The sequence below is a fragment of the Bos grunniens genome, chromosome 1, assembly GCF_055505025.1.
Source record: "Bos grunniens cultivar Pamir isolate PY7600 chromosome 1, Bosgru_T2T1.0, whole genome shotgun sequence".
Classification (NCBI taxonomy): Eukaryota; Metazoa; Chordata; class Mammalia; order Artiodactyla; family Bovidae; genus Bos; species Bos grunniens.
In genome coordinates this window covers 153,106,035-153,120,725 of record NC_141165.1, presented here as the reverse complement: position 1 = coordinate 153,120,725, position 14,691 = coordinate 153,106,035, and the positions used below count along the sequence as shown (strand labels likewise).

At 43.9% G+C, this 14,691-nt stretch overlaps 1 protein-coding gene across 8 annotated transcripts in view; it reads left to right on the top strand.

Annotated features, from left to right (window-relative positions):
- The window catches only part of TIAM1 (TIAM Rac1 associated GEF 1), a 258,960-nt gene that overhangs the window by 162,767 nt on the left and 81,502 nt on the right, over nt 1-14,691 (top strand). For all 8 annotated transcript variants that reach the window (XM_086413073.1, XM_086413036.1, XM_086413046.1 and 5 more), the window contains 2 exons: nt 12-116; nt 8,133-8,214. In XM_086413073.1, coding sequence (XP_086269199.1) covers nt 12-116; nt 8,133-8,214 — 187 coding nt within the window. The remainder of the gene's footprint in view (nt 1-11; nt 117-8,132; nt 8,215-14,691) is intronic.

The following is a 14,691-nucleotide window of genomic DNA, read 5'->3' as shown; positions in this document are numbered from 1 at the left end:
TTGGTTCCTAGGCACATAAACTGGATCATTCTGCTCATTACCTGCGCCTGAAATTTCTAATAGAAAACAAAATGCAGTATTATGTGCCAAAGCCCGAGGAGGACATTTATGAGCTGGTAATGTTTATGACTGTTGTCTATGTACATTCTGTAGGAGACTATTTTTAAATTATATGTATGCTCATGCTAATTGTGGTTGGTGGAGTGGAACAAATTCTAGAATAAATCAGCCTCATTCCGTGCTCTCATATTTGCAGAGATGGCCTTAACCTATCACAGTATTTTTTGCAGAGTGGAAATGCCACCTTAGTTTATACAGGGAACAGTTCTGTGCTATCATGAAAAATTGAAATCCAGAATTGACTCTCAGATAGAATTTTAGTTATTGTTCCTAGCTTTCCTTGCCGTGTTGACAGTCTTTTGTTTTAAATGGGTGACTCAAAGATGAGCTGGCTGTTGTCAGAGAAAAAGTACCAGCTCCAATTTTGTGTGCCTTCCTTCTGCATGTTGAAATTGATGGGTAAAATCCTGTTAGGTGAAAAAAGCTGCTAACTAATTATATGTCCTGGCCTTCTGGAATTGTGTTGATATAGATTCTTGGGCATACTTATGTAGGTTTGAGTTTCATGATGGGATTTGGGTTCTGAACTGGATCTGGATTTTTATTCTGGCTCTGCTGCTTAGTAATTATGTGGTCTTGGCCAGACTTCCCCCCTGGCCGCACCCCCCAGCCCCGCCCGCCCGCCCCAAATGTGGTGACTAATACTTTGTAGGATTTTGCAAAGATTAAAGATCATGGTTCATATAGTAGATGCTCAATAAATGGTGATCATGGTTCCTTTTTTGTTAGCCAAGGGGTGCTTTTTTCAGTTCCAGAAAAGAAACATTTTGGGAACCAGGCCCCTTCTCTTGGAGTTTGTTCTTCTTTCCTGTACTTAGTCATTTCTCTGGGGGTCACTGAACTGCTTGCCATGGATCTGTGAATGATAACAGTATGACTTCAGACAGCCTTTCAGCACAGAAAACAGAACTGAAAATTTAGACCTGAAAAGTCTCCTTTTGAAAAAGGGAAGTGTGATTTAAAATTTAGTCCATTTAGTAGGGAATTGTGTTTCTAATCAACTTTTCTTGAGGTTTGTTTTCTCGACAATAAAACATCAATTCTGAGCACATGGTTTGGTAAGTTTTGGCAAACGTATACAGAATGTTGTGTTTCCATCACTACAGTCATAATTTACATTTCTGTCATCTTAGAAACTTCCCTGGTGTCCCTTTAAGTGTTTTAAATGAAATATAAGAGAGGGTGTGCTTTTTATAGCATTCTTATCATGTTATGAAATAGAAGAAGAACAAAATGACCATTTTTCAACCATCACTTAAATCATAAAGCTTAAAGCAGAGAAAGGTACTTTTAACAGTGGCTGATTTATTTTTTTCTCTGGCATGGGGAAAGCCCTGACTTTGTGCTCTGTGAGTAGAAGAAAGAAAACCCATTTTCTTACTTAAGAAAGGAAAGTGCTTTGCTGTTAACACTGAAATAGCTGTTAGATCATGTAGTTTTATCTCAGAGTTAATGAATCTTTTATATCCTAAATGACAGGGATCAAGCCTAAGGAACTTCCACGTCCTTCATATTTTATACACAGGAGAATGCTGAAGACATATCTTTTGAATTTATATTGACTTCCTTATTATTTTTAAGTCTTGGCCATTGTGCGGTCTCATCCAGTATAGAAGACTAACAAGCTTACTCTGTTATCTACAACTGCTATGTACATATTACAATTGCCCTTTAAAAACAAAAGCAAAAACCTGAAATACAGGGAGATCATGGTATTCTTTCTTGCCCAGTCGCAGAAGGTCTCCAGCTCTGAGATTCCTGAGGAAGTAAATGCCATACTCTTACTCAGTCTCTTGTTCAGACTGGGAGTGAGTACTGCTAATGGGCACCTCTATTTTTACCAAGATTTTAAACTTTTTGTTCTTAGGATATCTTTGGCAGCCTGGTACAGCCTGCGGATCCCATTTCAGAATAATGTTTTCAGTTCCATGAAATGGAATACATAGGATTACCCATGGCCTAATTGTGTTGAATTAGTTATGAAAGATATTTAAAAAATTATAGATAATACACATGCTTAATAGCTCATTAAATAATCAGACAGTGGTTGGTCTAACACCTGCCACTGTTCTGAAGTAGTGATGAGCATAAATAATATTTTGAGATATTAGCAGCAACCAGAATGTGGTGTAAAAATAACTGTGATGTCTGGTTGTGACAAGGTCACAGACACACTGCTCACGTTGCCGTGTTTGTTGCTTCCGTTCATTAATAATTGAAGGAAATGCTACGTTTCAGTTACAGGTTAGTGAATATAAAAATTTCAGGCTTTTTCAGCATCCCAGTTCACAGACCCCTCGAATTATATCCATACATCCATGGTTTCCAATCTTTGCTTTTGGCCATTAAGCTGGGTGAGATGTCATTCCAGGGCAGAGGGTTTCTAAACACACGATGTTCTGGATGCTTTTTGAGATTTTACAGATATTTTATTTATTGACCCTTACTGAACAAGCATCAGACCACTCATGGCTAATTGGTTTCCATAACCCGCCTCCATTGTATTTCCCGTGGATGAACGAAACTCACAGACGTTTAGAGTCCTGTCCTGAAAAGTGACTCATTCATAGATGACTGTCCCAAAACATCTTATTCTCTGCTATTGTTTTGTCAAAAATTCTTGAGTTAGAAGATAATATTTATTGGCAAAAATGTGTACTGTATTTTAAAGATCTTTTTTTGGGGGGGGCATCTAGTAGATTTATTTTGTGGGGCTGGGGATTCCTTTGCTTAAGAAAAGCCATGAATACTCTTCTACTTATGTATTATACATAGCTGCTTTGCTAATTATGGGCTTCCCTGGTAGCTCAGCTGGTAAAGAATCCACCTGCAATGCAGGAGACCCCAGCTCAATTCCTGGGTCGGGAAGATGACCTGGAGAAGGGAAAAGCTACCCACTCCAATATTCTGGCCTGGAGAATTCATGGACCGTATAAAGTCGGACACAACTGAGCGACTTTTTGCTTTCACTTGCTAATTATGTTTTAATATAAGCAATACCTGCTTGGCTACTTTTCATAATTAGTTGGTTATTGGGTCCAATCTGTGGCAACCCACTCCAGAGTTCTTGCCTGGAGAACCCCAGGGATGGGGGAGCCTGGTGGGCTGCCGTCTATGGGGTCGCACAGAGTCGGACACGACTGAAGCGACTTAGCAGCAGCAGTAGACTGATAAAGAATATGAAGGCACTGGTTTTTTTGAAAACCCATGATTAAATATGTTTTTCTTAAAAAGACAAGTAGGAATAGAGTTTGCAACAACCCTGATCAATCGGTCGATTGATTCATCCAGCAAATATTTATTTAGCATTTGTTCCGTGCCTGGCACCATGCTAGCTGCTCTAGGCACTGAGAGCAACAGGAAAATTTCTACTCTTTATGAAAAATACATCCAGGTTGTGAAGACAGATATAAAAACATGTAAATATTTTTGACAAAAACAGGTAAATGGGTAGTATTTCCGGGGATGCTAAGTGCTGGGAAAGAAAAGGTTAGGACATGAATGGATAGAGAAAAATGGACATCTGAAGGTGACCCTGCCGCTCCTTTTAGACGTGATATTTGAGCAGGGTGGTGAGTGAGGTGAGAAAGTGAGTCACAGGTATTTTGGAGGAATGTGTTCCAGGGTCAGGGAACAAAGCCCGGCAGGGCCTGGCAGGGGAAGGCGGTGGTGGTGGGGGTGGTTTACTGTGTTTGAGTAGCATCAGTGGGGAGGGTGAGTGGGGGGTGGGGGGTGTTGAATTCAGGACGTGAGGGAGAAGGGGAGCAGGAGGGCTTGTCAGGCCCGAGTGAGAGGTAAAACCCCAAGAGACAAGGGCTTTATTTGACTCCTGTCTTAATAGGCTCACTGCGGCTAGCATGTGGCCAACGAGCCTTGGGGAGGGGCTGGGAGAGCTGAAGGCTGGTGAGCTGTCCTTCAGGCAGTGCATGATAGGGGCTTGGACCAGGCGCCCCACGAAGACCTGGTAAGAAATGAATGTGACATTCACTCGACAACTCAAGTTCTGGGGTAATCAGACCATTTTTTAACATCTGATGGTCTTTAATCTGGTTTTTGAAAAGAAGGATAATATGCATCATCGTTGATTTAATAGCATAGGGAATGTGAGTGATGCTGCTGCTGCTAAGTCGCTTCAGTCGTGTCCGACTCTGTGCGACCCCATAGATGGCAGCCCACCAGGCTCCTCCGTCCCTGGGATTCTCCAGGCAAGAATACTGGAGTGGGTTGCCATTTCCTTCTCCAGTGCATGAAAGTGAAAGTGAAGTCGCTCAGTTGTGTCCGACTCCTAGGGACCCCATGGACTGCAGCCTACCAGGCTCCTCCGTCCATGGGATTTTCCAGGCAAGAGTACTGGAGTGGGGTGCCGTTGCCTTCTCCCACGTGTGTGATACTTTTTGCTAAAGCTATGTTTAAAACTGTGGGATTTCAAAATTTCTGGTGTCAGATATTCTGATTGCATCAAAAATGTATTTTAAAGTGCAGATCCTTCTTGAAATTTTACATACTTTAGAGATTTAAAAAATCCAATTTTTGTTCACCTGGCCTAAGGACCACACAGTGAAGGGTCCAGTATTATACAATGTTACTGTCTGAGACTGGTGAAGAAACACAAAGACTTTCACACCAATTACAAAGAGGAGTAGGAGGCAATATTGAGAGAATAGGAAAGCTTATTTACGAAGCTAAATTCCCACTGGATCTGTAGAAAGCCATTTGGAACGTTCCGGAGATGACTAAAACAAATGGCGATATACTGCCACCTAGCGGGGGGAGTTTGGCTTTCAAGGAAATTGAAAAAAATCAAACTAAGGTTCCAAAGAAGTTGAAGTAATAAGTACATTTCATAACATTTTACCGAGCATTCCATGACATTGTAAAATATATCATAGCGTTGATTATCTTTGGTAATGTATAATTTTGGTGACTGTGTTTTCTGAACTAAAGATCAGTGTTAGAACTGATGTCTTCTAAATGCAGAACGCACTGGTATGGAACTTTTTCTGAAGAATATAGACAGAAAATGATATTAAGTTATGCCCCCAGCACTTTGCATTTGATGGAAGTTGCATTAAATTAGGGTGTTCTAGAGGCTCTGGGCTACATTGTAGGGTCAACATTTCCAGCCCCTCTCCCACCCTAGCCTCTTGGCTTAGCCTGTTTCCAGGCTCCTGATTCCTAAGCATTCAGCTTTCCTCTCCTACCTGTCAACTGCCTTAAGAAAGTGAACAGAAAGAAACCTGTGTTATTTTTTTTTTTTTCCTTTCTTTCATACTTGGCATGAATGAAATTATTCCTGGACAAGTGACTAAGATGGGAGCAAGTTTAAATAATCACTGAGACTTCTCTTCAGTGCTCAAGAAGAGCTTTCTCTTATTGACTTTGGCTCAAAAGAGATTTTCCTTTTGAAATTAAATGACAGTTTAAAAAATTCCATATGAGCCTTTGACACATTTATTTGTTTTGGAACTTCTATCATAAATTTTCAGAGATGGCCTTTGGCTTACTTACCTTGGGATTCCCTGGTGGCTCAGGGTAAAGACTCTGCCTGCAGTGCAGGAGACCCAGGTTCGATCCCTGGGTCAGGAAGATCTCCTGGAGTAGGAAATGGCAATCCCCTCCAGTATCTTTGCCTGGAGAGTTCCATGAACCCTGGCGGGCTACAGTCCATGGGGTCACAAAGAGTCTGACACCACTGAGCGACTAACGCTACTACGACTTGCTTACCTAAGAAATAAGATTTTTTGGGGGGTGTGGGGGAATATAATTGGTTTACAGTGTTACGTTGGTTTCTGCTCTACAACAAAGCATATCAGCCATATGTATTCACATATCTCCACCCGCCCCACTTCCCACCCGCCTAGGTCATCACAGAGCACCGAGCTGAGCTCTGTGCTACACAGCAGCCTCCCACCAGCTGTCTGTTTTACACACGGCAGTGTGTATATGTCAGTGCTGCTGCTGCTGCTGCTAAGTCGCCTCAGTCATGTCCGACTCTGTGCGACCCCAGAGACGGCAGCCCACCAGTCCCCGTCCCTGGGACTCTCCAGGCAAGAACACTGGAGTGGGTTGCAATTTCCTTCTCCAATGCGTGAAAATGAAGTCGCTCAGTTGTGTCTGACTCTTGGAGACCCCATGGACTGCAGCCTACCAGGCTCCTCTGTCCGTGGGATTTTCCAGGCATGAGTACTGGAGTGGGGTGCCATTGCCTTCTCTGTATGTCAATGCTACACTCCCAATTCGTTCCATGGAAATAAGGCTTGTACCCTTGACTGTGGTACCCCTGAGTTCCACCAGGAGGCAGTCGCGAGGCATTATAGTGTAGTAGGGAGCATTTCAGCGCTGGAACCAGTGAAACCTACATTCAAATCCCAGCTCCGCCCAGGCTGGCTTTCTGATCCTGGGAAAGTACTTTCTCTGCGCCTTTTTCTCTTCCTTTGTAAGATGGGGGTCACATTTGTCTCATAGAGAACATGTGAAGGGTGAGAACACGTGGTAAATAAAACCTTCGTAAGTTATGGCTCATGATGATGCTAAGTCCAGACACTGAAACGTGAAAGTGAAAGCTGTTCACGTGTGTGACTCTTTGCGACCCCATGGACTATAAAGCCCATGGAGTTCTCCAGGCCAGAATACTAGAGTGGGTAGCTGTTCCTTTCTCCAGGGGATCTTCCCAAGCCAGGGATCAAACCCAGGTCTTCCACCTTGCTAGTGTATTCTTTACCATCTGAGCCACCAGGAAAGCCATTTATGGTTTGCTACTGCTACTGCTGCTCTTGCTAAGTCACTTCAGTCGTGTCCGACTCTGTGCGACCCCATAGACGGCAGCCCACCAGGCTCCCCCGTCCCTGGGACTCTCCAGGCAAGAACACTGGAGTGGGTTGCAATTTCCTTCTCCAATGCATGAAAGTGAAAAGTGAGAGGGAAGTCGCTCAGTTGTGTCCGACTCTTAGCGACCCCATGGACTGCAGCCTACCAGGCTCCTCCATCCATGGGATTTTCCAGGCAAGAGTACTGGAGTGGTATGCCATTGCCTTCTCCGATTTATGGTTTAGATAACCCTAAAGAAGGCAGACAGCCAAAAAATTGATGCCTTCAAACTGTGGTGCTGGAGAAGACTCCTGAGAGTCCCTTGGACAGCAAGGAGATCAAATCAGTCAATCTTAAAACAAGTCAAGTGAAAGTCGCTCAGTTGTGCGACTCTGTGACTCCATGGACTATAGTCCATGGGATTCTCCAGGCTAGAATACTGGAGTGGGTAGCCGTTCCCTTCTCCAGGGGATCTTCCCAACTCAGAAATCAAACCCAGGTCTCCCGCATTGCAGGCGGATTCTTTACCAGCTGAGCCACAGGGGAAGCCCATCGAAATGTGAAGTATCAATTAAATTAATTGAAATAAAATTTCTTAATAAACCACCGATTTCTCTTATCTCTTTCCCCATTTTATCTTGGGTTTCCAAGAGATTTGATTGATTTATGTACTTAAGTTTTCTCAATACTTTTGTATAATTCAGTGACTAGAAGAGAATATTGTCGTTTATATGATTTTTCTGTCTGTTTCAGTGCTGTAATTTTTCTCTGCATATTGTGGACTTTTTGAGCAAAAATGCCATATGAACAGAAGCACAGGGATTTCTCCTATGTCTGTGGATTCTATATCAAGATCTTTATAACCTCTCCTTGATGTTAATGTTTTTCCCTAGTACTGGAGATTTTGATTACCTTAGCATTATTTTTCAGGTCTGTGATAGATGTAGGGTGGGAAAAAATTATATATACAAACTATGCCAAGGAATCATTAAGAAACTGGAACTGTAGCTAAATTTGGGAATATAAGTTTTTAAAAGTTTCCACGTTAAGTTTTAATGAGGTCAGTTCAAGAAAAAATACTGGGATGTGATGAGAATTTGATGTCAAGTGTCAGTTGTGAAAAAAATAGATTTACAAATTGATGACTGTTTCTAATAAGTTATTTATAATGTAGTGCTAATTAGGTTTCTCTTTGTCATTTTCAGCTGTACAAAGAAATTGAAATTTGTCCAAAAGTCACTCAGAACATCCAGATTGAGAAGTCAGATACAGCTGGTGATAATTATGGTATGTTTATTTTTCTTTGATCTTTGGTGTTCTTCACGTGAAAACAATTCCTGCATAAACATGTACTTATTTACAATTCAATAAAACCTTTGGGGTCCATTTAAAACAGATAACCCATCTGGCTTCTGTGCTTTGCAGCTTAGCCAAACTGAGGGGGGAAATAAAAAAGATATTTACCCTTCGGATGATGAAGACTTTAGCTTTAAATTTGGTAACTTTAATCTTCTTGGTTTTCCTGTCATAAAAAAAGGAGTGGATTTATTGAGAATAGATTATTTTATATTATAATGTAGCCTAGTAATGAAGAAGGGCTTCCTAGGTGGCTCAGTGGTAAAAGAATCCGCCTGCCAGGATAGGAGACATGAATTTGATCTCTGGGTCAGGAAGATCCCCTGGAGATGGAAATGGCAATCCACTCCAATATTCTTGCCAGGAAAATCCCATGGACAGAGGAGCCTAGTGGGCAACAGTCCATGGGGTCGCAAAAGAGTCAGACACAACTGAGTAACTGGACAGCAATAACAAGTAACGAAGAAATTATCCCTTTGCACCTCTATCCCCCAGAAATGTATTGTTCTCCATCCCTCACAGATGATGTTAAAGGAATTTACTTTGATGTGAGTTGGGGTGCCCTAGACCACCCTTAGGTTTGCCAATTCACTGAGAAGACTCACTGCACTTACAGTCGTGTTCACAGCCACGATTTATTACAGCAAAACTATACGAAATAACATCAGTAAGAGGGAGAGGCACGTGGGGTGAGGTGCTCGGACACCAGGTGCGAACTTCCAAAAGTCCAGCCCAGTCACACGGCGAGCCCACAGTTCCCTCAGCAGCGAGTTGAGATGATGCGTGTGAACTGCACTGTCTGGTAGGAGGTTTGTTAGGGATTCGGTGCCCAGGGTTTTGGTTAGGAGGCTGGTCCCACAGGCACCCTCTGCCCCGCATGTACCAGGACTCCAGCCTTTCAGGAGGAAAGCAGTGTTTGGTGTAACCCACACTGTCTGTACAGAGTTTTAGACACAGTGAGCTCCATCAGGATGTTGGGAACCCTCCCAAAATCCAAGTTCCCAGATTTCAGGCAGAAGTCAAAGTTGTAAGCAGGCCTTTTTTCAAAGAGCAGCAGTCAGGCCCGCTCCATTAGGGCTTTCCTACACAGTTGTCCAATTCTGGTGTAGTTAAAGATGGAATATTTTCCATGGATTCAACACCGGTCTGCTTAGCGTTAGCCTTGATGACTTGGACAGTCTCAGAGTTGCTGCTTGAGTACAACACGTAGGGAAAGCCATACTCTACCGGGGTAGATTAGCCAGGCGGGGCGAGTTTAGCTGAGGCAGTGGCAGTCACCAAAGCCCCCTGGCTCCTAACAGTGGAGTTCTTTCTCCTGTTCATCCTGCCGCCTTTGGGTTGGCCACAACCCTTTCTCTCTGTTGTCCTCACGCCAGGACCTAGGCCTGGAGCAGTTGCCACCTGGGAACCTTGTCTGTTCCTTGGCAAAAGGCAAAGAGGGGAGGTGGTGAACCAGCCACTGGCTCATTCCCAGTATACTCTTCAAAGCAAGTGACTGGAGCCAGGGATTGGGTGGGTAGGCAGAGAAGTGTAGGCCTATAGAGTGCTGGAAAGAAGGAGGGCTAGGGGAGTTTCCTGGTGGTTAGGAATCTTCCTTGCAATGCAGGGGACCCTGGTCTGATCCTGGGTCAGGGAACTAAGATCCCACACATACAGGGCAGTTAAACCTGTGTGCCACTAGAGAGCCCACCTGCCACAACAAAGACCCGGTGCGGCCAAAGAAATATATACATTTTTTTTTTTTTTTTAAAGAAGAACTAGAAAACCATAAAGAAGGCTGAGTGCTAAAGAATTGATGCTTTTGAATTGTGGTGCTGGAAAAGACTCTTGAGAGTCTCTTGGACAGCAGGGAGATCAAACCAGTCAGTCCTAAAGGAGATCAACCCTGAATATTCATTGAAAGGATTGATCCTGAAGCTCCAATACGTTTGGCCACATGATTCAAAGAGCTGACTCACTGGAAAAGACCCTGATGCTGGGAAAGATTGAGGGCAGGAGGAGAAGGGGGTGACAGAAGATGAGATGGTTGAATGGCATCACTGACTCAGTGGACATGAATTTGAGCAAGCTCCAGGAGATGGTGGAGGACAGAAGAGCCTGGCTTGCTGCAGTCCATGGGGTCTCAAAGATTCGGACATGACTTAGCAACTGAAGAACAACAGAATATCTGGTGAAAAGATACAAAGTTTACTGCATATGCTTGCTTACCATTTCTCTCTGAATTAACTTATTGGGCTTTTTTAGCATTGGAAAATCCCATGGGCTGAGGAGCCTGGTAGGCTGCAGTCCATGGGGTCGCACAGAGTCGGACACGACTGAGCGACTTCACTTTCACTTTTCACTTTCATGCATTGGAGAAGGAAATGGCAACCCACTCCAGTGTTCTTGCCTGGAGAATCCCAGGGACGGGGGAGCCTAGTGGGCTGCCATCTATGGGGTCGCACAGGGTCGGACACGACTGAAGCGACTCAGCAGCAGCTGCAGCAGCAGAGCATTTGAAAATCTACAGACCCCCTACTGGGCAGCACCACCTTCAGTATTCCTCTGTAGCCTCTCCCGCAGGCAGAGGCTTATTTGAACCTCTCAGACCACTTCCACTGGAGTGCTTTGTCCTAATGAGGAAAACCTAACTTCTGACCCCTGGCCACTTGACTTATACCTTCATGTTATTTTACTTCTTGACCTTAAAACGAAAGACATCATTAAGCTAGCAGACGTTTTTGATGGCAAGGGATAAATGTGTCTGAAAGGCTTATTATTATAGCAGAAGCATGACCTCAGTAATAAAAGCAGTAATCGGTGGCAGTGCTACACATAAGTGTCTGGGTCCTCCGAACTGAAATGCACCATGTCAGTTACTCTTTTCTCTCTGGTTTATTTGATTTCTCTTGGGTAAGAGAGGAACATAGCAAAAGGCAAGAGAGCTGAGTTTCAAAGTTCTTGGAGTCAGACTCCAAGATGGACTGGTTTGGGGGCCTCTGAAACAGAAATGACCTAAAACTGCTCTATTTTTATCTTATTGTTCAGGTGACAAGTCATGTCTGACTCTTTGCTATCCCATGGACTGTATAGCCCATGAGGCTCCTCTGTCTTTGAGATTTCTCAGGCAAGAATACTGGAATGGGTTGCCATTTCCTTCTCCAGGGTATCTTCCCATAACAGGGATCAAACCCATGTCTCTTGCACTGGCAGAAAGATTCTTCACCAGTGAGCCACCAGGGCAGCGCATATTTTTATATTAAAAAAAATTTTATTTCTTTAAAGTTATTTCTATTTTTTTTTTTTTCTATATCTCCCAAGTTTTAAATGTAGGAGATCAGTTCACAGTATTTTTTATTTTTTTTATTTTGTTTATTTTTTTAATTTTTTAATTTTTTTTTTTAAATTTCAGGTATACACATGCTCCCCATCCTGAACCCTCCTCCCTCCCCCCTCCCCATACCATCCCCCTGGGCCGTCCCAGCGCACCAGCCTCAAGCATCCAGCATCGTGCACTGAACCTGGACTGGCATCTCGTTTCATACATGACATTTCACATGTTTCTATTTTTTTGGCTTTGCCGCATAGCCTGTTGGATCTCAGTTCCCCGACCAGGGGTCAAACCCACGCCCCTTGTAGTTGGAGTGCAGAGTCTTAACCACTGGACTGCTTGGGAAGTCGCTATACTTTTTATTAAAGTGACTGAAGTAGTTGCAGAACCTGTTTCCGTTTCCACACTGAAGGGGTTACAGGGCATCAGAAATCAACGCAGAAGGTGTTGTCAGCTGTGCTTCTCACATGACCTGACATAAAGAAGCAGGGGTCCTGTCCTGGACCTCCCCTGCTTTTGTAAAGGACAAAGTCCCATGCTTGGAGGGTGTGGTGGTACCAAACGATGAGTTTCTTGATGCTTAGTCTTGCTTTCCACCCTTATATTGCTATCAGTTGCATCCTGTCTGTACTAGTTCCTGGACTTCACCTTGGACAACCTCCAGTTCAGTTCAGTTACTCAGTCGTGTCCGACTCTTTGAAACCCCATGGACTGCAGCACGCCAGGCCTCCCTGTCCATCACCAACTCCCGGAGTTCACTCAAACTCATGTCTATTGAGTCGGTGATGCCATCCAGCCATCTCATCCTCTGCTGTCCCCTTCTCCTCCTGCCCTCAATCCCTCCCAGCATCAGGGTCTTTTCCAATGAGTCAGCTATTTGCATCTGGTGGCCCAAGTATTGGAGTTTCAGCTTCAACATCAGTGCTTCCAGTGAACACCCAGGACTGATCTAGGATGGACTGGTTGGATCTCCTTGCAGTCCAAGGGACTCTCAAGATGCATAGCTAATAAGCTCAGCTGACCCATTTATTCTCAGTGTCCAGTTCACATTGGCTTAGGTATTTCCACAGAAGTTAAAGAGTCCCCCGGCCCTAAGAGACCTGAGAGTCTCTGACCTCAAAGGTACTAAGGAGTCTAAAGTCAGCCCATCTTTCTCTGACATTTGCATCTAAGAGCAGCTTCCTGCTGTACATCAGTTTCAGTGCATGTAAGTTACTAGCACACATCAGCATACAAACCAGATACTGCTTTCTATTGTAGAACACTTCAGGGAGGAAAATATGACTTAATAATCCCACTGACGAAACAAATGGAAAGATTTAGCACTTGCCTAATTTCTCATCCTTCCCTCCACCTCAGCCCTCAGGACTCCCTCAGAGCTTGTTGTTAAAGTTCGTTCACATAGTTTTGTAATAGACTAAGCATGATCATCTAGGCAGCCTTGAAGTGGAAGAATGCCTCATTTCAGCAACTGAGTATTTGTTTTTCTCTGGGGACTTCTTAGACTATTAGATTTTTGGTCTTGTATCCCCTCCATGTCAACAGGCATGCCTGCTCAGTTGCTAAGCCATGTCCAGCTCTTTGTGACCCCATGGACTAGAGCCCATCAGGCTCCTCTGTCCATGGGGTTTTCCAGGCAAGAATACTGGAGTGGATTGCCATTTCCTCCTCCAGGAGATCTTCGCAACCGGAGGTCAAACCCACACCTCCTGCGTTGTCTGGCAGGTTCTGTACCGCTGAGCCACCCAGGAGCCCCCTTCTCTCTGTCAGTGGAGTCTACATTTTTCTCACTTTCTCCATTTCACTGTGTCCTGGACTCTGGTTTTGAGTCCATCTGTTTTGTTTACTGTGTTGTCATGATTTTTCTTTGGTCCTCAATTTCAGTATGAAGAAGCTTCTGGTTATTCAGGAAATGAGTCTGTCTTTTTGGTTTCTTTGCTTAGTTTTAATCACCTCCTTCATTTTCATGGCCATATGTCACTCGTGATGCCTCCTGGTCTCTGTAACTCTAAGCCTTTCGGTGGGGTGGACGTGTTGGCTTTGTATGGACTAACTCCTTCTGTTTCATGTGGCCGTCATTTTGGACTGTATTACATGTGTGTTCTTGGAATTAGATTGTTGCTATCCTTAAAAAACTAAAAATAGAACTACCTTGTGCTGTGCTGTGCTTGGTTGCTCAGTCATGTCTGACTCTTTGAGACCCCATGGACTGTAGCCCACCAGGCTCCTCTGTCTGTGGTAATTCTCCAGGCAGGAATACTGGAGTGGGTTGCCATGCCCTCTTCTGCAGGATCTTCCCAACCCAGGAATCAAACCTGCTCTCCCACATTGCAGGCAGATTCCTTACTGTTTGAACCATCAGGGAAGCCCAAGAATACCGGAGTAGGTAGCGTCTCCTTCTCCAGGAGATCTTCCCGACCCAGGAATCAAACCAGGTTCTCCTGCCTTGCACGTGGATTCTTTACCAACTGAACTATCAGGGATCCAGCAGTCCCACTCCTGCTTATATATATCTGGAAAAAATGAAAACTCTGATTCCAAAAGATACATGCACCGCGGTGTTCATAGCCGCAGTATTTACAATAGGAGAGGAGCCTGTTGGGCTGCCGTCTATGCGGTCGCACAGAGTCGGACATGACTGATTCGACTTAGCAGCAGCAGCAGCAGCAGCAGCAGAGATACAATGAAATGATACTCAGCCATGAAAAAGAACGAACTATTTCCATTTGCAGAAACATGGATGGGCCTAGAGAATATTATGCTTAGTGAAATAAGTCAGAGAAAGACAAATACAATATGATATCGCTTATAGGTGGAATCTAAAAGCTAATACAAGTGAACACGTATTTGTTACTGTAGGAAATGGTTAAAATTCCCACCTATCCCCCAGTGTGCAGACTGTTGACCTCTTGAAATAGAGACTGCTCCTTGGGCCTCTTGACACCTTTAGTGGTAAAGAAAGAAAGCAACAAATGAATACCTCGGCCTTCTGCTCTGACTCTGATTTAAGGTGACTTGCTGTAGGCTCTCAACACATCACACTCTCCGGACATTGTGTTCATTTTATATTTAATAGAAGAAAATTTGAATTAAAAGTA